General features: G+C 52.5%; 1 protein-coding gene across 1 annotated transcript in view; it reads right to left on the reverse strand.

Annotated features, from left to right (window-relative positions):
- Positions 1 to 6,295: 6,295 nt before the first annotated feature.
- The window catches only part of LOC142277057 (roquin-1), a gene marked incomplete at its 3' end in the record, with an annotated part of 32,729 nt that continues 11,269 nt past the window's right edge, over positions 6,296 to 27,755 (reverse strand). Inside the window, exons 2-7 of the mRNA XM_075332614.1 lie at positions 27,018 to 27,138; positions 23,372 to 23,611; positions 23,093 to 23,268; positions 21,162 to 21,362; positions 20,281 to 20,413; positions 6,296 to 6,447 (exon numbers count right to left, since the gene is read on the reverse strand). Of these exons, the coding sequence (XP_075188729.1) occupies positions 6,296 to 6,447; positions 20,281 to 20,413; positions 21,162 to 21,362; positions 23,093 to 23,268; positions 23,372 to 23,611; positions 27,018 to 27,138 (1,023 nt within the window). The remainder of the gene's footprint in view (positions 6,448 to 20,280; positions 20,414 to 21,161; positions 21,363 to 23,092; positions 23,269 to 23,371; positions 23,612 to 27,017; positions 27,139 to 27,755) is intronic.

The following is a 27,755-nucleotide window of genomic DNA, read 5'->3' on the forward strand; positions in this document are numbered from 1 at the left end:
GACACTTCAAGGCCATGTGCCCTCAGCGTCCCAAGGCCCCGGCTCCGTCCCCGTCCCAAGGGCCGCCCAAGGTGTATTGTGTGGGTGGGGGTGGTGGTAGGTCCCTGGACAGCTTCCAACCTGTCACCGTCGGCCAGTCTGTGACCATAGGACTGCGAGACAGCGCCTCGGAGGTGACTCTGGTGCGGCCTGAGATGGTGTCCCCCCAAGACTTGATCCCTGGAAAAACCCTCGCTGTCTCCGGGATTGGAGGCATTGACCCGGCGCTGCCTGTTGCTGACATTTATGTGGACTGGGGCGCAGGGCGAGGGGTGAGGGAGGTGGGGGTAACTGATCGGATCCCCGCAAACGTGCTACTTGGGACAGATTTGGGGCAGATAACCTCCCAGTTTGGGCCCCCACCAAGGGCTGAACCTTCAGCCAGTACGGACATGACTCCTGACAATGTTAATGTGTTATCTATGAATGATGTGAGAGAGGGGGGAGTGAACTCTGATATTTCTGCTTGCACAGACACCATAGACACACACACAGCTGCAGCTGTGACAGGGGAGGGGGTCAGAGAAAGGTGTGACAATGCCTCTACAAGTAACCAGCCAGTGAGCTGGGATCTGTTGCCCTCTGCAGGGATAAGCAGAGAGCAGGGTGCTGCAGGGGGAGGACCAGTGTGTGGGGTGGGGGCTACCACAGCAAATGTGGGGTCCCCAGAGATTTCACAGCGGGGTTCTGTTGCTGCAGGAGGGGAACAGGCAGGTGAGATTGGGGCCGGTCCAGGAGCGGAAGTGCTCCCAGGTAAGATCTCGGTGCATGGTTCCCCCACAACCGGGGTGTCAGGAAGCCAGGTAGGTCTGCCTGAACCGGCGACTTGGTCAGGAACGGAGGAGGAGCAGGCACGACCCACGGTCGCAGCGGCTGTGGCCGCTGTCACCCGCAGTGGGAGTGCTGGAAGCCAAGGGCCTCCCGGAGGTCCGATAGCTCTTCCCCTTCTGACCAAGTGGCAGCCGAGTCAGGTGGAGGCCAGGACACAGGTCCCGGGGTACTGACTGAAGATGTGACAGTCTCGTCGATTCTGGCCACATCTAGTCAGGGGTTTCAGGCAGCGTTAGAAGCTGACGACAGCCTGAAAGCTCTTAAGGAGCAGGCGGCACAGCCTCCCTCGGACTCGGACCCGGAGCGAGTGGTCTGGGACCAAGGACGGCTGTACCGGGCCACGGTCCAGCAGGGTTCACCGGAGGCGTGGCCCAGGGACCGACAGTTGGTGGTACCCTATCCGTTCCGGACGGAGTTGTTGCGGATCGCACATGAGATTCCGATGGCCGGACACCTAGGGATCGCTAAGACCAAGGCCAGGTTAAACCAGCATTTCTACTGGCCAAAAATGGGGGCCGATGTGGCTGCCTACTGCCGTTCGTGTGAAACCTGTCAGAGAGTGGGGAAGGCGGGGCCACGCCCCAAAGCCCCACTAGTATCTCTGCCAATCATCGATGAGCCTTTCAGGAGGGTGGCTGTGGATCTGGTCGGCCCGCTGGCCATCCCCAGCAGCTCCGGGAAACGCTTCCTACTGACGGTAGTGGACTATGCCACCCGGTACCCAGAAGCAGTGGCCTTGTCGTCCATTCGGGCTGACAAGGTGGCCACCGCATTGCTGGAGATTTTCTCCCGAGTGGGTTTTCCCCAGGAAATGCTCACTGACCGGGGGACCCAATTCATGTCCCAGCTGATGGAGGCCCTCTGTAAGCAAGTCCAGGTGCGACATCTGGTGGCCAGCCCGTACCATCCACAGACTAATGGCCTGTGCGAGCGGTTTAATGGCACCTTAAAGCAGATGCTTAAGATGTTGGTCGACTCCCATGGGCGTGACTGGGAGCGGTATCTCCCACACCTGTTATTTGCTTACCGGGAGGTTCCACAGGCCTCAACAGGATTCTCACCGTTTGAGCTCCTGTACGGGCGACGTGTGCGGGGCCCCCTGGCTCTGGTGAAAGAGGCTTGGGAAGGGGATTTGGCCACCCCTGGAGTGTCGGTTATCGAGTATGTCATGCGCTTCCGGGACAAAATGCAGGCCTTGACGCAACTGGTACACGACAATATGGCTCAAGCCCAGGCCGATCAGAAGCGTTGGTACGACCAGAACGCTTGTGAGAGGACCTACCAAGTGGGTCAAAAGGTGTGGGTACTGGTCCCCGTACCACAGGACAAGCTTCAGGCAGCCTGGGAAGGCCCATACCTCGTGTACCAGCAGCTCAACCCTGTAACGTACCTGGTCACCCTGGACCCTGCCCGTGGAAGGCGGAAGCCCTTCCATGTGAACATGATGAAGGCACATCATGAGCGGGAGGCATGTGCGCTCCCCGTGTGCAACCTGCCCGAGGAGGGAGAAGCGGAAACCCTCTTGGATATGCTAGCCCAGGTTAGGGCAGGCGGATCCATTGAGGATGTGGAGGTTGGCCACCAGCTCTTGGAAGACCAACGGTCCCAGCTGTGGGCCACCCTCCTCCCCTTCCGGGGGTTGTTTACCAACCAGCCCGGAAGGACTGACTTGGCTGTCCATCACGTGGACACTGGGGATCATCCCCCGATCCGGCGTTCAGCATATCGGGTCTCCCTGGAGGTGCAGCAACACATGCGCCAGGAGATTGACGAGATGCTGAAGCTGGGGGTGATCCAGGCATCCAACAGCGCTTGGGCCTCGCCTGTAGTCCTCGTCCCTAAGAAGGACCGAACCACTCGGTTCTGCGTGGACTACAGGGGGCTCAATGCGGTCACGGTCGCCGATGCGTACCCAATGCCACGCATCGATGACCTGCTCGATCAGTTGGCCGGGGCTCAGTACCTGACCATCATGGATCTGAGCCGGGGATATTGGCAGATCCCCCTGACTCGCAAGGCCAGGGAACGCTCTGCCTTTATTACCCCATTTGGACTGTACGAGTCCACGGTGATGCCATTCGGGATGAGGAATGCCCCTGCCACTTTCCAGCGGATGGTCAACACCCTGCTCAAGGGACTTGAAGGGTACGCGGCCGCGTACCTGGATGACATTGCCGTCTTCAGTCCCACCTGGGAGGACCACCTAGAGCATCTAGCACAGGTGCTCAGGCGGATCCACCGGGCAGGTTTGACCATCAAGCCGGGAAAGTGTCAGCTGGCCATGAGCGAGGTCCAGTACCTCGGTCACCGGGTAGGTGGGAGAACACTGAAGCCCGAGCCTGAGAAAGTGGAAGCCATCGCATCCTGGCCCACCCCCAGGACCAAGAAGCAGGTGATGTCCTTCTTGGGGACCGCTGGGTACTATAGGAGGTTTGTTCCATGCTATAGTAGCCTGGCAAAGCCCTTGACGGACCTCACCAAGAAGAAGCTGCCCTCTGCAGTCGATTGGACAATGGACTGCGAGACAGCCTTCCGGGCCCTAAACGACGCCCTGTCCAGCCCGCCCGTGCTACAGGCAGCCGACTTCACGCGGCCGTTTGTAGTACAGACCGACGCCAGTGACTTCGGCCTCGGTGCGGTGCTCAGCCAGGTGGACTCTGCGAACCAAGAGCACCCAGTCTTGTACCTGAGCAGGAAGCTGTTACCAAGGGAAGTTGCCTATTCCACGATGGAGAAGGAGTGCCTGGCCATAGTGTGGGCCCTGCAGCGTCTGCAACCCTATCTATACGGGCGCCACTTCATCGTGGAGACGGACCACAATCCCCTCAGCTGGTTGCACACCGTCTCTGGGACGAATGGGCGATTGTTGCGATGGAGCCTTGCGCTCCAGCAATACAACTTCACCATTCGCCACAAAAGGGGCCGTGACCACGGTAACGCAGACGGGCTGTCCCGACAAGGAGAGGTCGCGGACGGGCGCACGGGGGAACACGGAGTGTGCTGCCCCCTAGCGCCCTCAAAAGGGGGGAGGTGTGAGGTAAATCCGGAGATATGACGATAAATCATGATATTCAAGTATGTCAGGAAGCCCTCTCCTGGTGTCACCCCCCCTTTCCTTCACACAACTGGTTTAGCAACAAATCCCATGGCCATCTCCTGTGATATGGAGATGAGGTGGTGTGGGAACAATGGACACAGGATGACTCCCTGCCGTCACCCTGTAACAAGAGTTGTATCTCATTAGCAAGGCTATGGAACTAGCTGGACAGAACGACTCCAGTAAAAAATGGTTCATATCTCGCAAGCCATATTTCCGATAAATATGGCAACCATAAAAATGGTGTCTCCGCATGCGGACGATGCCGGCACACCCTTTTTATGGGAGCAGGACATTGGGAAATGCCCCAGGCGTGATATCAGCCAATGGGGAACTGGCAGACAGGTCATGAGTCCCCTCGTTCTGTAGCTAAATTCATAACTGTCACAATGAGAGCATTGGCGTCCGCCTACGACGCTCCCAGGCAAAGTTATGGCCCATATTCCATGTTGTGGATTGTCCATAACTCAAGCCAGGGGTGGAGCAGTGCTCCCTCTGAGGTCACTAAGGTAGGAGGGGACCTGGATTTGCCCAGGTTGATAACCCTACTTCGGCCATTTTCCAGTGTTCTTTTCGCTGGGGGCACGTGTAGGAAACATCTGTGGGAAGGATCCTAGAAACCTGGGTACAGCGCCCCCCTGTGGCCAGACGCAACAAGGTAACTGCTGGAACTGTGTATGCCTGTTTGTAACCCATGCTTTGATTGTAACTGTACTCTGACATATGTATATTCTGTAGATTCCCTATTGTATATATTGTAGTTTCTAGTGTGCTTTAGGCTGATTAAATTATATAATTAATCTTGGGCTGTTCTGTTATCTCGATCTTGAATCCCACGTCTGTGTGTTCGGCTAATAGTTACCGTAAATCGGTTGGTGGCAGCGAATTGTGCCAAGGATTATTGTGGGGAGGCCAGTGAGATTCGGGGAGATTTTATATATTCCGCCCGCGGAGGTCGGGGGAATATATACCTTACTCTCACCGGGGACCCCTCAATAATCGGCATAAGTAGTATAGCGGCCTCCTTGCTTATGGTCGGGCAATTCCATAATTGGCCTGACTATAAGAGGGGCGCTAGAGAGCGCGTCACGTGCTCTGTCTGTCGGTCGGGAGGTATAAAGGAGGGGTGACCCCCACTTGTTACCCCCCGATTGTGACGTACTGGTAGCCAGCGCGGGGGATTTCTGAGTGACCCCCCCGGTGGTTTGTGACAGGGCGCGAGAGAGAGAGAGGGGGCGCGAGAGAGAGAGAGGGGGCGCGAGAGAGAGAGAGGGGGCGCGAGAGAGAGAGAGGGGGCGCGAGAGAGAGAGAGGGGGCGCGAGAGAGAGAGAGGGGGCGCGAGAGAGAGAGAGGGGGCGCGAGAGAGAGAGAGGGGGCGCGAGAGAGAGAGAGGGGGCGCGAGAGAGAGAGAGGGGCGCGAGAGAGAGAGAGGGGGCGCGAGAGAGAGAGAGGGGGCGCGAGAGAGAGAGAGGGGGCGCGAGAGAGAGAGAGGGGGCGCGAGAGAGAGAGAGGGGGCGCGAGAGAGAGAGAGGGGGGCGCGAGAGAGAGAGAGAGGGGGCGCGAGAGAGAGAGAGGGGGCGCGAGAGAGAGAGAGGGGGCGCGAGAGAGAGAGAGGGGGCGCGAGAGAGAGAGAGGGGGCGCGAGAGAGAGAGAGGGGGCGCGAGAGAGAGAGAGGGGGCGCGAGAGAGAGAGAGGGGGCGCGAGAGAGAGAGAGGGGGCGCGAGAGAGAGAGAGGGGGCGCGAGAGAGAGAGAGGGGGCGCGAGAGAGAGAGAGGGGGCGCGAGAGAGAGAGAGGGGGCGCGAGAGAGAGAGAGGGGGCGCGAGAGAGAGAGAGGGGGCGCGAGAGAGAGAGAGGGGGCGCGAGAGAGAGAGAGGGGGGCGCGAGAGAGAGAGAGAGAGAGGGGGCGCGAGAGAGGGCGCGAGAGAGATAGATATAGAGAGATATATAGATATATAGTATAGAGAGATATATAGATAGATAGAGAGATATATAGATAGATAGAGATAGATAGATAAATATATCTATCTTATCTTATCTTATATCTTATCTATCTATTTGTGTGTAAAGTATGGCAGAACAGCCCTGGAGATCTTCTGATCCTTCATCCAGCCCAGGATAAAGGATATTCTCCTCCTGTGAAACTTTCAAAAAGTTATTAGTGCAAGATTAAACCATAAACCAAAAGCAGAGTGGTAAAAAAAATGTAATATTAATACTCCTGCTGAAAGAAATGAGGGTCAGTCCTGCTGCATTGTACATTTACTTGGCTTCTTAAAGAAAATAATAAATAAAAGTTTCTTGGAGACTTGTAGTTTATGGTGTGGTACCTGGATCATGTGGTAGCTCCGAGCCTCGCTCACCTGCTGCTGGTCAGTCCCCTTCTTGCTGTGATTCTGGATGTAATCAACCAGCCCATGTACAACAGTCTTCACCGCCACAAGACCGTTCTCCAGCTGCTCCCATGTTGGAGGAGGAGCATCTAGGAAGGAAAAGATTTACAGATGCATATTAGGTAAAAGGAGAGGGATGGCCTGCAGCGTTCACTGTTCTGTCTGACGGCTGCAGTCCATCGGCGGTCACTGATGGGCTGCGGAGCAGGCGAGAAAAAGCTAATGTCACAAAATCGTTAGAGGACACAGCGATGGAAGTGGCACCGCTTCAAGAAAAAAAAATATGCTTTTTATTCTTACGTCACCATATTTTGCAAATTATCAGATGCACCCCAAATTTTTAGGAAGAAAAAAGGAAAAAAAAAAAAAAAGAATTTTGTTTACTTACCGTAAATTCTTTTTCTTATAGTTCCGTATTGGGAGACCCAGACATTGGGTGTATAGCTTCTGCCTCCGGAGGACACACAAAGTACTACACTCAAAAGTGTAGCTCCTCCCTCTGAGCTTATACACCCCCTGGAGAACCAGATCTAGCCAATTTAGTGCAAAAGCTGAAGGAGAATAGCCACCCACAAGTAAAAACAGAGCAAGAACTGGAACAACCGGAGCCTGTCTACGACAACAGCCGGTGATAACACGCGGAACAAGAAACTGCCAACAGGCAACAGGGAGGGAGCTGGGTCTCCCAATACGGAACAATAAGAAAAAGAATTTACGGTAAGTAAACAAAGAAGGGAATTTTGTTTACTTACCGTAAATTCCTTTTCTTCTAGCTCCTATTGGGAGACCCAGACAATTGGGTGTATAGCTTCTGCCTCCGGAGGCCACACAAAGTATTACACTTTAAAAAGTGTAACCCCTCCCCTCTGCCTATACACCCTCCCGTGCATCACGGGCTCCTCAGTTTTGGTGCAAAAGCAGGAAGGAGGAAACTTATAAATTGGTCTAAGGTAAATTCAATCCGAAGGATGTTCGGAGAACTGAAACCATGAACCAAAAGAACAATTCAACATGAACAACATGTGTACACAAAAGAACAACAGCCCGAAGGGAACAGGGGCGGGTGCTGGGTCTCCCAATAGGAGCTAGAAGAAAAGGAATTTACGGTAAGTAAACAAAATTCCCTTCTTTGTCGCTCCATTGGGAGACCCAGACAATTGGGACGTCCAAAAGCAGTCCCTGGGTGAGTAAAAGAATACCTCGATAAAAAGAGCCGAAAGCGGCCCCCTCTTACAGGTGGGCAACCGCCGCCTGAAGGACTCGCCTACCTAGGCTGGCATCTGCCGAAGCATAGGCATGCACCTGATAGTGTTTCGTGAAAGTGCAGACTCGACCAGGTAGCCGCCTGACACACCTGCTGAGCCGTAGCATGGTGCCGCAATGCCCAGGATGCACCTACGGCTCTGGTAGAATGGGCTTTCAGCCCTGAAGGAATCGGAAGCCCAGAAGAACGGTAGGCTTCAAGAATCGGTTCCTTGATCCACCGAGCCAAGGTTGACTTGGAAGCCTGCGACCCCTTACGCTGGCCAGCGACAAGGACAAAGAGCGCATCAGAACGGCGCAGGGGCGCCGTGCGAGAAATGTAGAGCCGGAGTGCTCTCACGAGATCAAACAAGTGCAAATGCTTTTCACATTGGTGAACTGGATGAGGGCAAAAAGAAAGTAAGGAGATATCCTGATTGAGATGAAAAGGGGATACCACCTTAGGGAGAAATTCCGGGACCGGACGCAGAACCACCTTATCCTGGTGAAACACCAGGAAGGGGGCTTTGCATGACAGCGCTGCTAGCTCAGACACTCTCCGAAGTGATGTGACTGCCACTAGGAAGGCCACCTTCTGCAAAAGGCGTGAAAGAGAAACATCCCGCATCGGCTCGAAAGGTGGTTTCTGAAGAGCCGTTAGCACCCTGTTAAGATCCCAGGGTTCCAGCGGACGCTTGTAAGGTGGGACTATGTGGCAAACTCCCTGCAGGAACGTGCGGACCTGCGGAAGCCTGGCTAGACGCTTTTGAAAAAACACGGAAAGCGCCGATACTTGTCCCTTGAGAGAGCCGAGAGACAAACCCTTGTCCATTCCGGATTGAAGGAAAGAAAGAAAAGTGGGTAAGGCAAACGGCCAGGGGGTAAAACCCTGATCAGAGCACCAGGATAAGAAGATCCTCCAAGCCCTGTGATAGATCTTGGCGGACGTTGGTTTCCTGGCTTGTCTCATAGTGGCAATGACATCTTGAGATAACCCTGATGACGCTAGGAGCCAGGACTCAATGGCCACACAGTCAGGTTGAGGGCCGCAGAATTCAGATGGAAAAATGGCCCTTGAGACAGCAAGTCTGGTCGGTCTGGGAGTGCCCACGGTTGACCCACCGTGAGGTGCCACAGATCCGGGTACCACGACCTCCTCGGCCAGTCTGGAGCGACGAGGATGGCGCGACGGCAGTCGGACCTGATCTTGCGTAACACTCTGGGCAGCAGTGCCAGAGGAGGAAATACATAAGGCAGTCGAAACTGCGACCAATCCTGAACTAATGCGTCCGCCGCCAGAGCTCTGTGATCTTGAGACCATGCCATGAATGCCGGGACTTTGTGGTTGTGCCGAGACGCCATGAGGTCGACGTCCGGCGTTCCCCAGCGGCAACAGATCTCTTGAAACACGTCCGGGTGAAGAGACAATTCCCCTGCGTCCATGCCCTGGCGACTGAGAAAGTCTGCTTCCCAATTTTCTACGCCCGGGATGTGAACTGCGGAGATGGTGGAGGCTGTGGCTTCCGCCCACAGCAGAATCCGCCGAACTTCTTGGAAGGCTTGACGACTGCGTGTGCCGCCCTGGTGGTTGATGTACGCGACCGCCGTGGCGTTGTCCAACTGTATGCGGATCTGCCTGCCCTCCAGCCACCGATGGAACGCCTTTAGGGCTAGATACACTGCCCTTATCTCCAGAACATTGATCTGAAGGGAGGACTCTGTCGGAGTCCAGGTTCCCTGAGCCTTGTGGTGGAGGAAGACCGATCCCCACCCTGACAGACTCGCGTCCGTCGTGACCACAGCCCAGGATGGGGGCAGGAAGGATTTTCCCTTCGACAAAGAAGTGGGAAGAAGCCACCACTGAAGAGAGGTTTTGGCTGCCAGTGAAAGAGAGACGTTCCTGTCTAGGGACGTCGACCTCCTGTCCCATTTGCGGAGAATGTCCCATTGAAGTGGACGCAGATGAAACTGCGCAAAGGGAACTGCCTCCATTGCTGCCACCATCTTCCCTAGGAAGTGCATGAGGCGCCTCAAGGGGTGTGACTGGGCCCGAAGAAGAGCGTGCACCCCTGTCTGCAGCGAACGCTGTTTGTCCAGCGGAAGCTTCACTATCGCTGAGAGAGTATGAAACTCCATCCCGAGGTAAGTCAGTGATTGGGTCGGTGTCAATTTTGACTTTGGGAAATTGATGATCCACCCGAACCTCTGGAGAGTCTCCAGAGCAATGGTCAGGCTGTGTTGACATGCCACCCGGGAGGGTGCCTTGACTAGGAGATCGTCTAAGTAAGGGATCACCGAGTGGCCCTGAGAGTGTAGGACCGCCACCACGGATGCCATGACCTTGGTGAAGACCCGTGGGGCTGTCGCCAGGCCGAAAGGCAGTGCCACGAACTGAAGGTGTTCGTCCCCGATGGCGAAACGCAGGAAGCGTTGATGCTCTGGTGCAATCGGCACACGGAGATAAGCATCCCTGATGTCGATTGATGCTAGGAAGTCTCCTTGGGACATCGAGGCGATGACAGAGCGGAGAGATTCCATCCGGAACCGTCTGGTTCTCACGTGTCTGTTGAGCAGTTTGAGGTCCAGAACGGGACGGAATGATCCGTCCTTTTTTGGCACCACGAACAAGTTGGAGTAAAAACCGCGACCACGTTCTTGAAGGGGAACGGGGATCACCACTCCTTCTGCCTTCAGAGTGTTCACCGCCTGAAAAAGTGCATCGGCTCGCTCGGGGGGCGGAGATGTTCTGAAGTAACGAGTCGGAGGACGAGAGCTGAGCTCTATCCTGTAACCGTGCGACAGAATGTCTCTCACCCATCGGTCTTGGACATGTGGCCACCAGGCGTCGCAAAAGCGGTAGAGCCTGCCACCGACCGAGGATGCGGTTTGGGGAGGCCGAAAGTCATGAGGAGGCCGCCTTGGAGGCGGTTCCTCCGGCGGTCTTTGGAGGACGTGACTTAGACCGCCATGCAGAGGAGTTCCTCTGGCCCTTCTCTGACCTGTTGGACGTGGAGGAATGGGACCTGGCTGAGGGCCGAAAGGACAGAAACCTCGATTGAATTTTTCGTTGCTGAGGTCTGTTTGGTTTGGACTGGGGTAAGGAGGAGTCCTTTCCCTTGGATTGTTTAATAATTTCATCCAATTGCTCGCCAAACAAACGGTCGCCAGAAAATGGCAAACCGGTTAAGAACTTCTTGGAAGCAGAGTCTGCCTTCCATTCGCGTAGCCACACGGCCCTGCGGACTGCCACCGAGTTGGCGGACGCTACCGCTGTACGGCTCGCAGAGTCCAGGACGGCGTTCATGGCGTAGGACGAAAAGGCCGACGCCTGAGAAGTCAAAGACACAACTTGCGGAGCAGAGGTACGTGTGACCGCATTAATCTCAGACAGACAAGCTGAGATAGCTTGGAGTGCCCACACGGCTGCAAAGGCCGGAGCAAAAGACGCGCCTATGGCTTCATAGATGGATTTCATCAGGAGCTCTATTTGCCTGTCAGTGGCATCCTTGAGCGATGATCCATCTGCCACTGATACTACGGATCTAGCCGCCAGTCTGGAGACTGGAGGATCCACCTTGGGACACTGAGCCCAACCCTTAACTACGTCAGGGGGGAAGGGGTAACGTGTGTCATTAACGCGCTTAGTAAAGCGCTTGTCCGGAAATGCTCTGTGCTTCTGGACAGCATCTCTGAAGTTAAAGTGATCGAAAAACGCACTCCGTGTACGTTTGGGAAACCTAAACTGGTGTTTCTCCTGCTGCGAAGCCGACTCCTCTATAGGTGGAGTTGGGGGAGAAAGATCTAGCACCTGGTTGATGGACGCTATAAGGTCATTTACTATGGCGTCCCCTTCAGGTGTATCCAGATTGAGAGCAACGTCAGGATCAGAGCCCTGAGCTGCGACCTCCGCTTCATCCTCCAGAGAGTCCTCATGCTGAGACCCCGAACAGCGTGATGAAGTCGGGGAAGGTTCCCAGCGAGCCCGCTTAGCCGGTCTGGGACTGCGGTCCGTGTCGGAGTCCTCCCCGTGGGACCTAGGTGTCACCCCAGGAGCACTCTGCTGCGCCGACCGAGAGGGGCCTGGGGGCGATGAACTCACAGTGCCCGGGGCCTGTGTTACCGATCTGGACTGCAAGGCTTCTAGTATCTTAGCAGACCATCTGTCCATAGACTGAGCCATGGATTGTGAAAGCGACTCAGAGTTTCTCAGCCAAAACTGCAAATTCTGTCCCCACCTGGACAGTGGAAGCCGGCGGTTCTACCTGAGCCGAGGGCCCCACCAGTGCCCGAGGCTCCGGCTGAGTGAGTGCCACAGGGGCCGAGCATTGCACACAGTGAGGGTAGGTGGAACCTGCAGGTAACAGAGCCGCACAAGAGGTACAGGTTGCAAAATAAGCCTGTGCCTTGGCACCCTTGCTCTTTGCGGACGACATGCTGTTGTCTCCTCTGAGAGTGATCAGTGAGGGTATATAGCCAAAAGCAAAACCATGCGGCCGAACAGAGAAATGTGTACAAAGATAGAGATATATATACACTTCGGCACCCTAGGGGGGCCAGCACCGGTTAACCGGTGTGGCTTACCGACCGCCCAAAGCGGTTGTGTGTCCACCAGATTCCCTGCCTGGGCCTCCCAGAGCTGCAGAGCTCGTTCTGAAATCCTCCACCGGCAGAAGTGATTGTAAAAATGTCTGCCAGAGCTCTCAGGGGAGGAGGGAGCCATGGGCGGTGACTAATAAAGTGCGGGAATCTGGTGCCCCACAGTGCTCAGTGAGGGGGGAGGAGGACACCTAAGTATGCTCCAGCCCTCACTGCCGACGTCCAGTCGACCGTCCCGCCCTTACCACTGACTGGCAGGCCCGGGGGCGGGAGTTATGGTACTAGGCCGCAGAAGCCGGGGACTAAATTTAATAACGCGGCCGGCAAACAGGCGCGGTCGGCGCGGTAGTCCCGGTCGTCACAAAAAAAACAGCAGCCGCTGCAGCGTCTGTAACACAGGCGCTCCATGCACCGTCCCCAAGGGGACACAGAGTACCTTTTAGATGCAGGGCCTGTCCCTGATGATACCCAGTCTCCTGTCCAGCAGATTCCCCCAGGGGCTGCGGAGGGAGCCCGGTCCCAGTGAATGGTGACCGGTTAGGATCCCACTTCTCCCAGAGCCTCTAAGGGATGGGGAAGGAAAAACGGCATGTGGCTCCAGCCTTTGTACCCGCAATGGGTACCTCAACCTTAACAGCACCGCCGACTTAGTGGGGTGAGAAGGGAGCATGCCGGGGGCCCTGTTGGGGGCCCTCTTTTCTTCCATCCGATACAATCAGCAGCTGCTGCTGACTAAAATGGGAGCTTGAGTGAATGTGTGCCTCCTTCAACACAAAGCATAAAACTGAGGAGCCCGTGATGCACGGGAGGGTGTATAGGCAGAGGGGAAGGGTTACACTTTTTAAAGTGTAATACTTTGTGTGGCCTCCGGAGGCAGAAGCTATACACCCAATTGTCTGGGTCTCCCAATGGAGCGACAAAGAAATTCTTTTTTTCTTTATAGTTCCTATGGGAGACCCAGACATTGGGACGTCTCAAAGCAGTCCATGGGTGGGAATAAACAGAAAAACTGAGAAGTAGGCGGAGCCTAACTTCACAAGTGGGCGACAGCCGCCTGAAGGATGCGTCTGCCCAAGCTCGCATCTGCCGAAGCATGAGCATGCACTTGGTAGTGCTTCAAGAAGGTATGCAGGCTAGTCCAAGTGGCAGCCTGACAGACCTGCTGAGCCGTAGCCTGGTGCCTAAAAGCCCAAGAGGCATCGACAGCTCTGGTCGAGTGTGCCTTGATCCCCGGCGGGGGAGGCATTTGAGAACACTGGTAGGCATCCGAAATGGTCGACCTAATCCAACGGGCTAAGGTCGGCTTAGAAGCAGAGAGGCCCTTACGCCGACCTGTGGTTAGCACAAAAAGAGAAGTGCACCGCCTAAGAGCAGCGGTGCGAGATACATAGATCCGGAGCGCCCGCACCAGATCCAGAGTATGCAACGCTTTTTCAAAGCGATGAACAGGAGCCGGACAAAAAGGAAGGCAGGGTAATGTCCTGATTAAGATGGAAAGGAGAAACCACCTTAGGGAGAAAGTCCGGAGTCGGACGGAGAACTACCTTGTCTTGATGAAAAACCAAAAAAGGTGACTCCGAAGAGAGCGCAGCTAAATCAGAGACTCTCCTGAGGGAAGTTATGGCCACTAGAAAGACCACTTTCTGTGAAAGACGAAACAAAGAAACCTCTTTAAGAGGCTCAAAGGGGGGTTTCTGCAAAACTGAGAACCAAATTGAGGTCCCAGGGATCCAAGGGCCACCGGTAAGGTGGGATGATGTGAGACGCACCTTGCATGAAGGTGCGGACCTGAGCCAGGCGGGCGATACGCCGCTGGAACAGAACTGACTAAGCTGAGACTTGGCCCTTGAGAGAGTTGAGGGACAGTCCTTGCTGCAGACCGGACAGTAAAAAAGACAGAAGGGTCGGCAAGGAAAAAGGCCAAGGAGAATGGCCGGAAGAGCGACACCAGGACAGGAAAATATTCCAAGTCCTGTGATAGATCTTGGCAGAGGAAGACTTACGGGAAGACTTACGGGCCCGAGTCATAGTGGAGATGACTTCAGGGGGGATACCAGAAGCCGTCAAGATCCAGGACTCAAGAGCCACGCCGTCAATCTGAGAGCCGCAGAATTCTGGCGGAAAAACGGACCTTGTGAGAGAAGGTCTGGACGGTCGGGAAGATGCCACGGCACCTCTACGGACAGATGGAGCAGGTCTGGGTACCAAGCTCGCCTGGGCCAGTCCGGAGCAATGAGGATGACTCGACGGCCCTCCATTCTGATCTTGCGCAGGACTCTGGGCAAGAGAGCTAGAGGGGGAAACACGTAGGACAGACGAAACTGGGACCAGTCTTGAACAAGAGCGTCCGCGGCGAAGGCCTGAGGATCGTGGGAGCGAGCCACGTAAACCGGAACCTTGTTGTTGTGACGGGATGCCATTAGGTCCACGTCCGGAGTGCCCCACTTGCGGCAGATTGACTGAAACACTGCCGGGTGCAGGGACCACTCGCCACCGTCCACGGATTGATGGCTGAGATAATCTGCCTCCCAGTTTTCTACGCCAGGGATGTGGACTGCGGATATGGTGGACTTGGAGTCCTCCACCCATTGAAGGATGCGTTGAACTTCCAACATTACCAGGCGGCTGCGTGTCCCGCCTTGGTGATTGATGTAGGCAACCGCTGTCGCGTTGTCTGACTGGACTCGGATGTGCTTGCCCGCCAACAGGTGATGAAAGGCTAGGAGAGCTAGAAACACAGCTCTGGATTCCAGCACATTGATCGAGAGGGCTGACTCGGACGGAGTCCAAGTGCCCTGCGCTCGGTGGTGGAGACATACCGCTCCCCAGCCGGATAGACTGGCATCCGTGGTGAGGATCACCCAGGACGGGGCCAGGAAGGAGCGCCCCTGAGACAGAGAGAGGGGCCGAAGCCACCACTGAAGAGAGCTCCTGGTCTGTGGCGACAGAGCCACTAGCCTGTGCAAGGAGGAAGGCCGCTTGTCCCAACAGCGGCGATTGACAAGCCACCCGAATTGGACTAGAGTGGCGAGAGTGAGCGAGACACTCCGCTGACAGTCTGCGCTGGATGAAGCCTTGACTAGAAGGTCGTCCAGGTAAGGAATCACTGCCAGTGCCAACCCCTGGAGGTGCAGAACCGCAACGACTGCTGCCATGACCTTGGTGAATACCCGAGGGGCCGTGGCTAACCCGAAGGGGAGAGCCACGAATTGGAAATGTTCCTCTCCGATTGCAAAACGTAGCCAACACTGGTGTGAAACTACAATTGGAACATGCAGATAGACATCTCTGATGTCGATGGATGCCAGGAAATCCCCTTGGGTCATTGAGGCAATGACTGACCGCAGAGACTCCATGCGAAAATGCCGCACCTGAACATGCTTGTTGAGAAGCTTGAGATCCAGGATGGGCCGGAAGGAACAGTCCTTTTTGGGGACTAGGAAGAGATTTGAGTAGAAACCTCTGAACCGTTCCCGGGCGGGAACCGGTACAATTACTCCGTTGGCCTGCAAGGATGCCACGGCCTGAGAGAAGGCGGCGGCCTTGGAGCAGGGGGGAGTTGACAGAAAAAATCTGTTTGGTGGGCTGGAAGAGAATTCTATCCTGTAGCCATGGGAGATGATGTCCCGCACCCACTGATCGGAGACGTGTTGAAACCAGACGTTGCCAAAGTGGGAGAGCCTGCCACCGACTAAGGACGTTGCTGATGCGGACAGATAGTCAAGAGAAGGCTGCCTTAGTGGCAGCAGCTTCTGCGGACTTCTGTGGACGCGCTTTTGTGCGCCAGCTGGATTTTTGGTCCTTGACTGAGTTAGTGGACGAGGCCGAAGGCTTAGAGAACGACCAGTTGGAGGAACGAAAGGAACGAAACCTCGACTGATTCCTACCCTGGACAGGTTTCCTGGGTTTGGTTTGTGGCATGGAAGTACTCTTCCCGCCAGTAGCCTCCTTAATAATTTCATCCAGTTCACCGAACAGCCTGGACCCAGCAAAAGGGAGTCCAGCAAGGTACTTCTTTGAAGAAGCATCTGCCTTCCACTCTCGAAGCCACAGGATCCTGCGGATAGCGAGGGAATTAGCCGAAGCCACTGGAGTGCGGTGAGAAGCCTCCAGCATGGCAGACATGGCATAGGATGAAATAGCGGAAGCTTGGGAAGTTAAGGCAACCATTTCGGGCATAGATTCCCTGGCGAGGGAATGCATCCCCTCTAGAGAAGCAGAGATGGCTTTGAGAGCCCACACTGCTGCAAAGGTTGGGGAGAACGAGGCCCCTGCCGCCTCATATACAGATTTGGCCAGGTGGTCAACCTGGCGGTCAGTGGAATCCTTGAGAGGTGCCATCAGCCACTGATACAACGGTCCGGGCTGAGAGTCTAGACACCGGAGGGTCTACCTTTGGTGAATGAGCCCACTCCTTGACCACCTCAGGTGGAAAGGGAAAACGGTCATCAGAACCACGCTTTGGGAAGCGTTTGTCAGGACAGGCCCTAGGCTTGGACACAGCGGCCTGAAAACTGGAGTGGTTAAAGAACACACTCTTTGTCCTCTTAGGCAAGGTAAACTGGTGTTTTTCTGCCAGAGAGGGTTGCTCCTCTGATACTGGCGGATTGAGGTCCAGTACAGAATTAATGGACGCAATCAAATCACTAACATCTGAGTCACTTTCGGACAGATCAATGGGGCACATGGAGTTAGCCTCCGAGCCCCCTGTAAAGGCATCCTCCTCGTCTCGCGAGTCAGCGTCTGAAACAGAGCCGCGGGACGAGGAAGGGGAGGGAGCCCTGCGTCTCTTCTTAGGAGGACGGGGTCTGGGACCAGATAATGAATCCTCTGTGAGCTCCGCTGAGAGAGCCCTAGCAGCAGAGGCACCCTGTGAAGGGGGCTGATGCATGCTCAGCAAAGTCCTGGACAGCTGTCCCATGGAGTCGGCAAAAGGCTGGGAGATAGACCTAGAAAAAGGATTCTACCCAAGCCGGGGGTTCAGCCACAGGGACCGGAGCAGCCGGAGAGACCACTGGGGGTGCGATTCCAGGCTGAGGCATTGTCAGGTTAGAGCAGGCATCACAATGTGGATAGGTGCTCGGTTCAGGCAGTAGGAGCTTACATGCAGTGCATACTGAATACAGCTTTGGAGCCTTGCTCCTCGTGTGAGACATGCTGCTGGAGTGGGGGCTCTGCCAGAATGACCCCCGGAGAGTATATACAAAAGGTCCACAACCGGAGGTTGTGGCTTACCAGACCGCTGGAGCGGTTTGTGTGCCCTCCAGATCCCAAAGCCCGGACCCCCAAGCACCTCAGCAGGGATGCTGCAGCCAGCGCTGATCGCAGGGAAGAACACTGAGAAAATGGCGCCGGAGCGAAGAGAGGGGGCGGAACTCACTCAGAGCGGGATCTGGAGGGCCAAAGAGACCTACAGGGGAGGAGACATGTACCAAGTGAGGAGTGTCCCTCCCCTGTGCAGAACGGCCGCTGGGCGGAGCCGCACTGTCCCTCTGCATGAATGACATGCGAGGGCAGTGAAACCGAAAGTAGGCCTCCGGCGAAGCCGGGGCCTAAATTTGAGCGGTGCGGCCGGCGCGCAGGCACCATCGGCGCGGTTCTCAGGCGACAGCCAGAGAACCCGCCGGAAATGTCACAAAAATCACTCAGCACACTCTCCCCCAACAATAAAGTACAAGGGACCCCCTTATATAAATGTCTCAGGTACTTAGCTTGCTGAGACGCAGGGTTCCAAGTTCCTGGGGGCGAGTTCTCCGATCCAGCAGGATCCTGAATAGCTGCGGATGGAGACCGGTCTCCTGCCAAGCATGGAGAACCGTGCTGGCTCCCACTTCAAGCCAGAGCCCGGAGGGATGGTGAAGGAGCACGGCATGTAAGGCTCCAGCCTTGGAATCAACCTTAACAGCACCGCCGACACAGTGGGGTGAGAAGGGACATGCCGGGAGTCCAGGCTTGGACCCGCTTTTCTTCAAACTCTTTCCAAAAATGAAAAATCAGATGAGAATGCATGTGTGGATGTATGCCTCCTGAATACAAAGAGAAAAACTGGCTAGATCTGGTTCTCCAGGGGGTGTATAAACTCAGAGGGAGGAGCTACACTTTTTAGTGTAGTACTTTGTGTGTCCTCCGGAGGCAGAAGCTATACACCCAATGTCTGGGTCTCCCATAGGAACGATAAAGAAAAAGAATGCTAAATACTAAAAAAACGGGGGTGGGGGGGTGGGGTGTTGGGGAATCCATCTTAAAATCCAAGCCCATCTTATAATCTGAATACAGCTTATTGAGAGGCTTGGTGGAGCGGAGTTGCAGCTGAGAGAAGGCGGTGGAGGTACGGTATGCTGCGGCCTGAGGTTAGGAGGCAGGGATGTTGCGTCGTCGTCATGCGGGCTCCATTGATCTCAGGTCAGTGGATGCAATGGGCTTCAGGATAATGGCTGCAGAACACACTCAGATTGAGATCTGAGAGCTGACATCTCAATCTATGCGTGTGTCACTTTGGCCCATTTCACAAATCCGGCATTTCGCCAAATCCGGCACACTCCAGTACAGTGTAATACTGTACAATGTCATCGCGGCAAGCTCGGGTCACATGATAGCATGTGACTGGAGGTTGCCGCAATGCCATTGTACTGTATTGCAGTGTAATGGAGTGTGCCGGATCCGGCGAAATGCCGGATGTGTATAACGGGCCTTTCGCAGCAATTTTCCTGAAATCCATCACATCGGAAGCGGTGCATGCGCAAAATGAGATCCCAATCTGTATGTGTGCTGCATCCACAGCCATTATCCTATAGCCAGGTACTTAATCGCAAGGGTCACCTTCGTGACCAGACGTTCAGGGGGCCAAAGGACCTCTGTCAGTGGCACAAAGAGACCGCTATGGGGCCCACTGGCACCACCTTCACCCCAACCCGCGGGGACCCCTCGATGAGGATCACACTTTCAATGGTATCAGCATATGCCGATAATTAAAAGCAATGATGAGAGCAGGAACGGAGCGCTCGATCTCTAATCATTCTCCCGCTGTGTCTGCAGCACTATGATGTGTCAGCACAGCGGAGCGCAATGACATCAGTACTGCACGCTGTGCTGAGATGTGCAGAGCGGCAGAACAGAACAAGCTGAGGACACCGGAGCAGCGGGGGAACTAGGAGCAGTGAGTATGTATTTGATTTAACGATATGGGGGTTGTATGCTACTATATGGAGGAATATTGTGGCTGCATAATGATATATGGGGCTACATAATACTATATGGGGGCTACATAATACTATATGGAGAACTATGGGGGTGAATTAAACTATTTGCAGGACTATGGAGAGTGTATTATAATATATAGAGGACTATGGGGTGCATTACTATACATGGAGGTCTATGGGGAATGTATTATAAGATATGGAGGACTATGGGGGGGTTGTATTACAATATCTGGAAAACTAAGATGCATTATAGGATATTAAGGAATATGGCAGGGGGTGTATTATAATATATGGATAACTATGGGGGGTGCTTTATAATATATGAAGGACTAAGGGGCATTATAACAGCAGATATTAAATTGGGATATCAGAGTATGGGAAAGCTGGGTACCGAGGTAAAGAGTCAAGTGTCAGCTTAATTATCATGTACCCCAGGGGGTGGCCGGGACGTGGGGGGGTCCAAATTTTGCACTAGGGCCCATTAAAAACTTTAGTTACGCCACTGCCTGTAGCCCATGTTGTCCACTGACTAGAGATGACTTGAGATCACTAGAGCCCGTATCACACCACCACAACATACTCTCCTCCCAGCCTCGAGCCACAGCTTGTTGTGCCATCACTGACGGTGGGAAATGAGCTTTATAATCCAAAACACTATAAAAAAAATGTTTTGCAGTAGACAGCAGGCACCATTATTCTGGGGGCTGCGTCTACACAGATGGATATTTCATCTTTTCCCAGGTCATCAGGATGTTACGGCACATGCACCACCACTGAAATGGTGGTGTCTGCGCAAGGTATAGAAGTAGCCATCACTATAGGCACTTGACTGTTTTTAGTAATCTTTCCCATTGTTACTAAACACATAAGACGCCGGTAACTTACCAGGACTCGGATCTATGTTGGCCAGCAGCTCTAGGTGAGGTCGTAATCTGTTAAGATTGGCAGGGTCTCCAGTCCTCTGCAGAGCAATGGTCAGTTCCTGGACGCTCTGAGCAAACGAGGCCGGGGTCTGCAACTTAACAAAAACTTTCTTGTAATAAATTAACTGGCAACTACCGTTTGAATTTTAGATTTTTAGACTAAAGGGGGCTTTACACGCTACGACATCGCTAATGCAAACTCGTTGGGGTCACGGAATTGGTGACGCACATCCGGCCGCATTAGCGATGCCGTTGCGTGTGACACCGATGAGCGATTTTGCATCATTGCAAAAGTGTGCAAAATCGCTCATCGGTGACATGGGGGTCCATTCTCAAAAATCGTTACTGCAGCAGTAACGAGGTTGTTCCTCGTTCCTGCGGCAGCACACATTGCTCCGTGTGACACCGCAGGAACGAGGAAGCTCTCCTTACCTGCCTCCCGGCCACTATGCGGAAGGAAGGAGGTGGGCGGGATGTTAGGTCCCGCTCATCTCCGCCCCTCCGCTTCTATTGGGCGGCCGCTCAGTGACGCCAAACGGACCGCCCCCTTAGAAAGGAGGCGGTTCGCCGGTCACAGTGACGTCGCCGGGCAGGTAAGTATGTGTGACGGGTCCGGGCGATGTTGTGCGCCACGGGCAGCGATTTGCCCGTGTCGCACAACAGATGGGGGCGAGTACCCACACTAGCGATATCGGGACCGATATCGCAGTGTGTAAAGCCCGCTTAAGTTTGGAAACGACACGTTACTGACCCCAAACCAGAAGGTCCGGGGTAAAATGTGGAAGTACAAAATAAAAATTGGGATTTTATTTTTAAAGAAAAGAGCAGAAATGAAGCGGTTACCTTGTCAATAATGGACTGCATGTGGGATTTATGAGACTGATCCCCGTACAGAAGAGAGGACCACTGATCGGGGGCGATGCGCAGGCCGGCCTCCATCGCTATCTGCACAATTTGAGAATCATGCTCTCTGCGCAACGCTTCATAAGTGCGGAACTCCTCCTTCAGCTGCATCAAGGAGGAGTCTTCATCACGCTTTGTGACCTGAAAATAATGAGGAGACCTTTACTACAAGTGAACGAAGAAGAAAGACGATTTGGATACGCGACAATTATCAAGGCCTTGCATTTAAAAGGGGTAATCAACTCCTGTAGTACAGGGGTGAGCGAGACCAACGGCGTCTATAGATATCGGCTGAGCGTGTGAGCGACACGAATCACCCAAGTGTCCGATTCATTATCATAGACAGGCGCACCATACCTGCTGCTCGGGGCCGGCAGATAAATCAGACATGATGTCACCGATCCCACTCACCTCCCGGTACAGAAGTGAGGGGAGTAGACTACCCCTTTAAATTTTAAATAGCAACTTTAAGCATTCGGCTTCCTTATTAGATGCCTTGTACTGCTTCGTGTCATTTAGAAGAAAGCACACATCTATCATCCCATCTCAGCCTCTCTGGCTCATCTTCATCAACTCATCTGGATAGAGGTAGCTTTGAGAGGACATCACCATTAAAAAAAAGTATCCCTTAAAGGCAATCTGTCACAAGGTTTTTGCCACCTAATCTGAGAGCAGCATAACGTAGGGGCAGAGACCCCGATTCCAGCGATGTGTCACTTATTGGGCTGTTTAGTGTAATGTTGATAAAATCATTTATTAAATCAGCAGTAGATTATCATCACAGGACTACTTTGTAGTCCAGGATATTCATGAGCTCTGTATCAATATGAAATATGGCTACTATATAGTCAAATAAATGCCTGCCCATTAGGCTGCTTTCACACATCCGGTTTTTCCTGTGCGGCACAATCCGGCGCTTTGCAGAAAAAACGCAACCGGGTTTTTTTTGCCGCTGATTGCGTTTTTTTTTGCATAGACTTACATTAGTGCCGGATTGTGCCACATGGGCTTGCGTTCCGTCAGGTTTTTGCCGCAGGCAGATTTAGCCGATGTGGCGGCCGGATGGAACGTTGCCTGGCACTTTTTTTTTTGTTTTTGGCCGCACAAAAAAAAAAAAAACGCATTGCGCCGCATCCGGCTGATGCGGTGCAATTTGCAATGCATGCCTATGGACGCCGCATGCAGCGTCCTGCAGCAAAAACCGCATCCGGCTGCCGCATGCGGTTTTTTCCACTGCGCATGCTCAGTAGCCTGCCGCAAGCGGCAAAAACCGGACAGGCCGCATGTAAAAAACTTATGCAAAGGATGTGGCTTTGTCGCTGCATCCATTGCATAGGTTTTAGAGCCGGATTGGCCGGCTCTGCTAAAACCGGAGGTGTGAAAGCAGCCTTACTCCGCTTCTCTACAAGACTTTATTCATCAGCAGATCACTATAGAACTAGGTGTCTTATGTCTCCTAGTCCTCCTGCTTTATAACCCCATCACTGATTAGCAGCTTTCTCGGTCAGTATACAGAAAGCTGTTAAATCAGTGGTGTGGGATCTGTTATACACAGCTCAGCAATGCAATATCTACTAAGTCTGCAGCAGAGAGGACATTGCGTTTATCAAGATGACAGCAAAAATCTCAGTAAGTGACATCTCTGGAATCAGGGTCTCTGCATTACCCTGCTCTCAGAATGGGGAGAAAAAAAACTCGGTGACAGATTCCCTTTAAATTAAACAATGGCAGATCTACAATCATCTGATCATTGTGGTTTCTGCTTTTTACCTCCCTAGCAAACCACTTTTGACGCTTTTCTGCAGAGGTCAAAATTACGGACTTTGCATCCCCAAATAATCTGCCAAATAGGTATGAAAATCACTTTTTACCTTAAAGCAAGAGGCTCTATACAACAGCTGGACAACATGCCCAATGCTAGTTTTCGAGGCTTGAGGAAAGCGCGGTTCCAGTCTTTGCACCACAAACAAAACGAGGACCTTCCGTGAGAGCGCAGATCCGTCTTCCAGAGCCAGGAGGACAAGCTTCAAAGCTTCTTCCTGCATGGCTGAAAAAGAGAAGATGATGTACGATCAGTTCATGCTATAGCAGTGTGGATCGGGATGTACGCATTGTATATGGCTAAACGCGAACGTCACATTAAATCTTACCTGGTCCCAGGAACTGGCAGCCGCGGGCACGAACAGCCGCCCACAGATTGGAGGACAGCTGTTGTGGGTTCTGGTGTTGTAGTATCAGCTCCGTCACTGTTCTCTCCCCCAGCGATCGCGCCGCTCTCATTGCTCGGATCCGTCCCTCTTCTTCAACCAGTTGGCAATGAACGAGAGTCACCAGTTTTCGCTGCATGGGGCGGCTTAGCACACTTTGTGTGGTGCTGTTTAGACCGACACCTTAGAGGGAAAATTATAACAATTAATGATTCCACATTCCTTTAAAAAAGGGGGTTAACTTGGGACATATGGACACCAAAGAGATGGGACCCCCAGCTTTAAAACAAAAAAAACAAAAAACCTCTGTACACGCAAGGCAAACATGTATACGTCCCTGCTTAGTGTATGGCTTATAGCAGCTTTATCCCGAAAAACCAGCAGTTCCCTAGAATCACCAAGAGCATACAGAATATTGGATATATATGCAAATGTTACGCAAAAGAAACAATGTCCAAGTTCAGTATAGATGCTGATTTAAAAGGGAACCAACCAGCAGGATTTTCATATATAAAGTAAAGCCTGTACTATACTGGGGCTAGGATGCTGAATGTAAGCATAGCTTTTGTTCTGAGACTGGATGTTTTATTTCAGAAATATATGGAAGTAAAGTTCCAGCAATGCACTGTTATTTGATTGACAGGTGCAACAGGAAGAGAATATGTTGGTCAGGTCTTGCCATCTATTCCAGCCCCTGTCTACGCCAGAATTACCATCTGACAGCAACAGGGAGAGGAAGGGCAGGCAAGCAGACAGGGGCAGGAATTGATAGCAAGACCCGACCCACATATTACCTTCCTGTTGCACCTGTCAATCAAATATCAGTACATTGCTGGAACTTTATTTGCACATATTTCTGAAATAAATCATCCAATTTCTGAATAAAAGGTATGATTACATTCAGCATCCTAGCGCCAGTATAGCACTGGCTTTACTTTATATATGAAAATCCTGCTAGTTGGTTCCCTTTAAATTAACTAATCTTTGGAGATGCCGTGACACTCTGATTAGAAATCATGGAGGGAGTAGTGCACAGCGCTGACGCTTTATTCCACTTTCTCCAGGTATTTAAATTGTGGGTACAAGCAAATAACGCAGCGCCCCATGATCATTCAGAAGGAGACTGGGCAAAATACTGGGCCGCATGGGACCCTCTACTGAGGGATTTTTTATTTCTGGTAGCAAAAAAGGTGTATTGATAATGTATGCATTAATATATATTTTGCGACATTATGTTTTTTGGTCATTAGTGGGGGGATTTTAATAAAATATTAATTTTGATGGGGAGGTAATTTGTTTTCCACTAGAGGGTTGTCCCAAGACCCAAAAAGTTGGGAACCACTGAGTTAGAGAATGCATAATAAGCTCTAATAAAAATGGCCATATATTTAACTCTAGAACGCATACCTGGGGCCTTGCAGGCCTGCTAGGTTACTTGTTTTCTATGGTTGATTTCTATGGTTGCGTGTTCTAGGGTTAAATGCTTTTAATGTGTTCATACTACATTTTACGGAGTGGCCACATTCCCAACCTCAAAAATGGTAACTGATGAGAGGGAGGGTATGAATATTGGGAACCTAACGGATCCAGAAAACAGAATGTGAAATGCCCCCTCCGAAAAGTGACGCAGTTTCATATATTTTCCATGGGACTGCAGAGGATAGCTATCATTTTTTTAAAGCAGTCCCTGACCCCGATTTCAGGGGGGGCAATTCAGAGCCTCATTTTCAGTGGAAAGGTGGCATCTCGTGTTGGAAATAAGGAGCGCTGGTTTGGCGGCGGCCCCCCGATCAGCTGTGCACCAGGTGGTCCATGCATACACGGCTCGGCTTATAGAAGCATTGGATATGATCCGCAATACTTATATTCACAAGTCTAGAAATTACTGCAAAAAAAAGAGGTCCCAAACATCAGGTGTCTAAGTGTATTAAAGGGGGTTTCCATCTGACATTGAGAGATGGAGATAGATAGAGATAGATAGATAGATAGATAGATAGATAGATATATCATCACTTTATAACGGGGCAGATCCCAGGTATGGTGGTGCACACATGCAGAGGACATAGATTCAGCTTTTCCCTGCACGTTAGTCCAAACGGCACCGCTACATAGGGAAACGCAGTCAGCGCCATGTGTAAGTAAATATGGCCGACTACAGATCCGCGCATCACTGTGCAGAGAAAAGGCAGAAAGACGCAGAATTGCTCCAGTGCAGGAGACTGAAGCACAATCACTGTCAGAGATAGGAAAGAGACCCGTTCAGTTGTGAAAGGCATTGCAGACATGACTCCGTCTATTTCCGTACGATTGTTACGCAATTCTCACGTCCCCACAGAATTGCAGATTATAAGGAAGTGTGAAGATTTCTTGATTTCTTCCTCTTTGCAATCATGTAAACATCATTCTCCCACCCGCCATCATGTAGTAAAGGAGTCGGGAACTGCCGCATCCACATGCTCTGCATAATGCATTATTGGCGCACGGACACAACAGTCTCAGCATTGTCACAGCAGTATAACCCGCCATTTATAATACAAGAAATGGAAAAAAATTATATCATGAGGCGTCCCCAGCAGAGCGATGCGCCCGACACCAGATTTTCTACACTGCAATCTTATTCTGACATTAAAACTTTCCAAGAAGTGAAAATAGCATCTGTACCCTTCATCTGTGTGTACCTATAACTTTATTACCGCCAATAAGTCCCTAAGTCCATTGTGTCAATGGAGTGGTAGTGAGGACGTTTGACCCTGCTCCACTAACAGCTATAGGGCCATGTGAGCGGCAACAAGTAAATGTGACCCCACCGCACCACTTACCTCTATAGGGCCATGTGGGCGGCAATGAGCAAGCGTGACCCTATCCCTCCACCCCACTCTCATCTAATGGGCAATGCGAGTGGTAATGAGCATGTGTGCATCCCCCACTGCACTTAACTTATATAGGGCCATGTGTGACACCCCACTGCATTCACTTCTATAGGGCCATGTGAACCGCAATGAGCCCCTCCACCCCAATCTTATCCATAGGGCCATGTGAGAGCAATGAACATATGTGACTCCCTGCTCCACCCTCTACAGGGCCATGCGAGTATCAATGAGAATGTGTGAACATCCTCCCCCCGCTCCACTCCCATCTAGGGTGCCATGTGAGCGGCAATGAACTTGTGTGACCTCCCCGCTCCACTCAACTCAATAGGGCTACCTCTATAGAGCCATGTGAGCAATAATGAGAATGTGGGACCTCCCCCCGCTCCACTCACTTCTATAGGAGTGTTGACCGCAGCATCCTTGTACTGTGAATAAACGCAGTGGTCAAGCTTGAGCAGTGCCACAGACCTATAGGAGTGACTGGAGTGGAGGTCACACAGACATATTACTGCCCTTATAGACCATAAATTGAGCGGTAGTCATATGTGCACTACTGTTTCATTCATACAAAACTTTAGAGCCCCCGTTCTCGTGATCAGTGGGGGTCCCAGTGGTTAGACGACAGTGATCAAACATTGACCACCCATAGGACATGAGGCGGTCTACCTCCATGCCCCCGGCTGGGGACGACACTCCATTACTTTGGCAGCTTCTCTTACCTCTGGCAGTGCTCAGGGGCTTCAGGTACAGAGCCAGCTCTTCCACACACTTTCGGGCCTCCTCATAGTGCTTGGTATCTTCAGCTCCACTAAACAGAGTGACTGGCTGCTGCTCAGGTACCTGCAAAGCAAGCACAGGTGTAAAGCACGGTCCGGGGCATTGGGACCATTGAATACAGGGAAATATACATGGGATTGCCAGAATTACAAATAGGACCCAGACTTTTGTTTCCCCTAGGAACGCTGCCACCTTTGTATACAGGCTGGTCTTGGTATTGCAGTGCACAACATTCAAAGGAATAGGACCAAGCCAGAAATGCAAATGCAACCTACAAAGAAAAGCAGAGCTGGGGCTGGAGGGGAGCGCGGACTATATTGTCATCCCTTCAGGTGGTGGGAAACCTATGTGTAGCCTATCACAGAGCTGCGATCTGTGACTAAACCTGATTTACAAAAAATAGTGGTAGTCTGAGACACCCCACCCCCTCATTATTGGCTCAAGCTACTGCCCTTTCCCCGCCCCTTGCACGTCCGATTGGCCCATTACAAACTCCACATGCAGCAAGGAACGTCCAATCATGGACCCTTTCGCCATCAATACAGAAGTGCGACTAGTGGTCAGAACACTCAGCACTGGAAATAACTTGAGTGACAGCTGCTGAGGATCAGATAATATCTGGGGGTTATTCATAGTTATCCCCTCTCTCCGTTCGAATTAGCATAACTATTATACAATCG

The sequence above is a fragment of the Anomaloglossus baeobatrachus genome, unplaced genomic scaffold, assembly GCF_048569485.1.
Source record: "Anomaloglossus baeobatrachus isolate aAnoBae1 unplaced genomic scaffold, aAnoBae1.hap1 Scaffold_4045, whole genome shotgun sequence".
NCBI lineage: Eukaryota > Metazoa > Chordata > Amphibia > Anura > Aromobatidae > Anomaloglossus > Anomaloglossus baeobatrachus.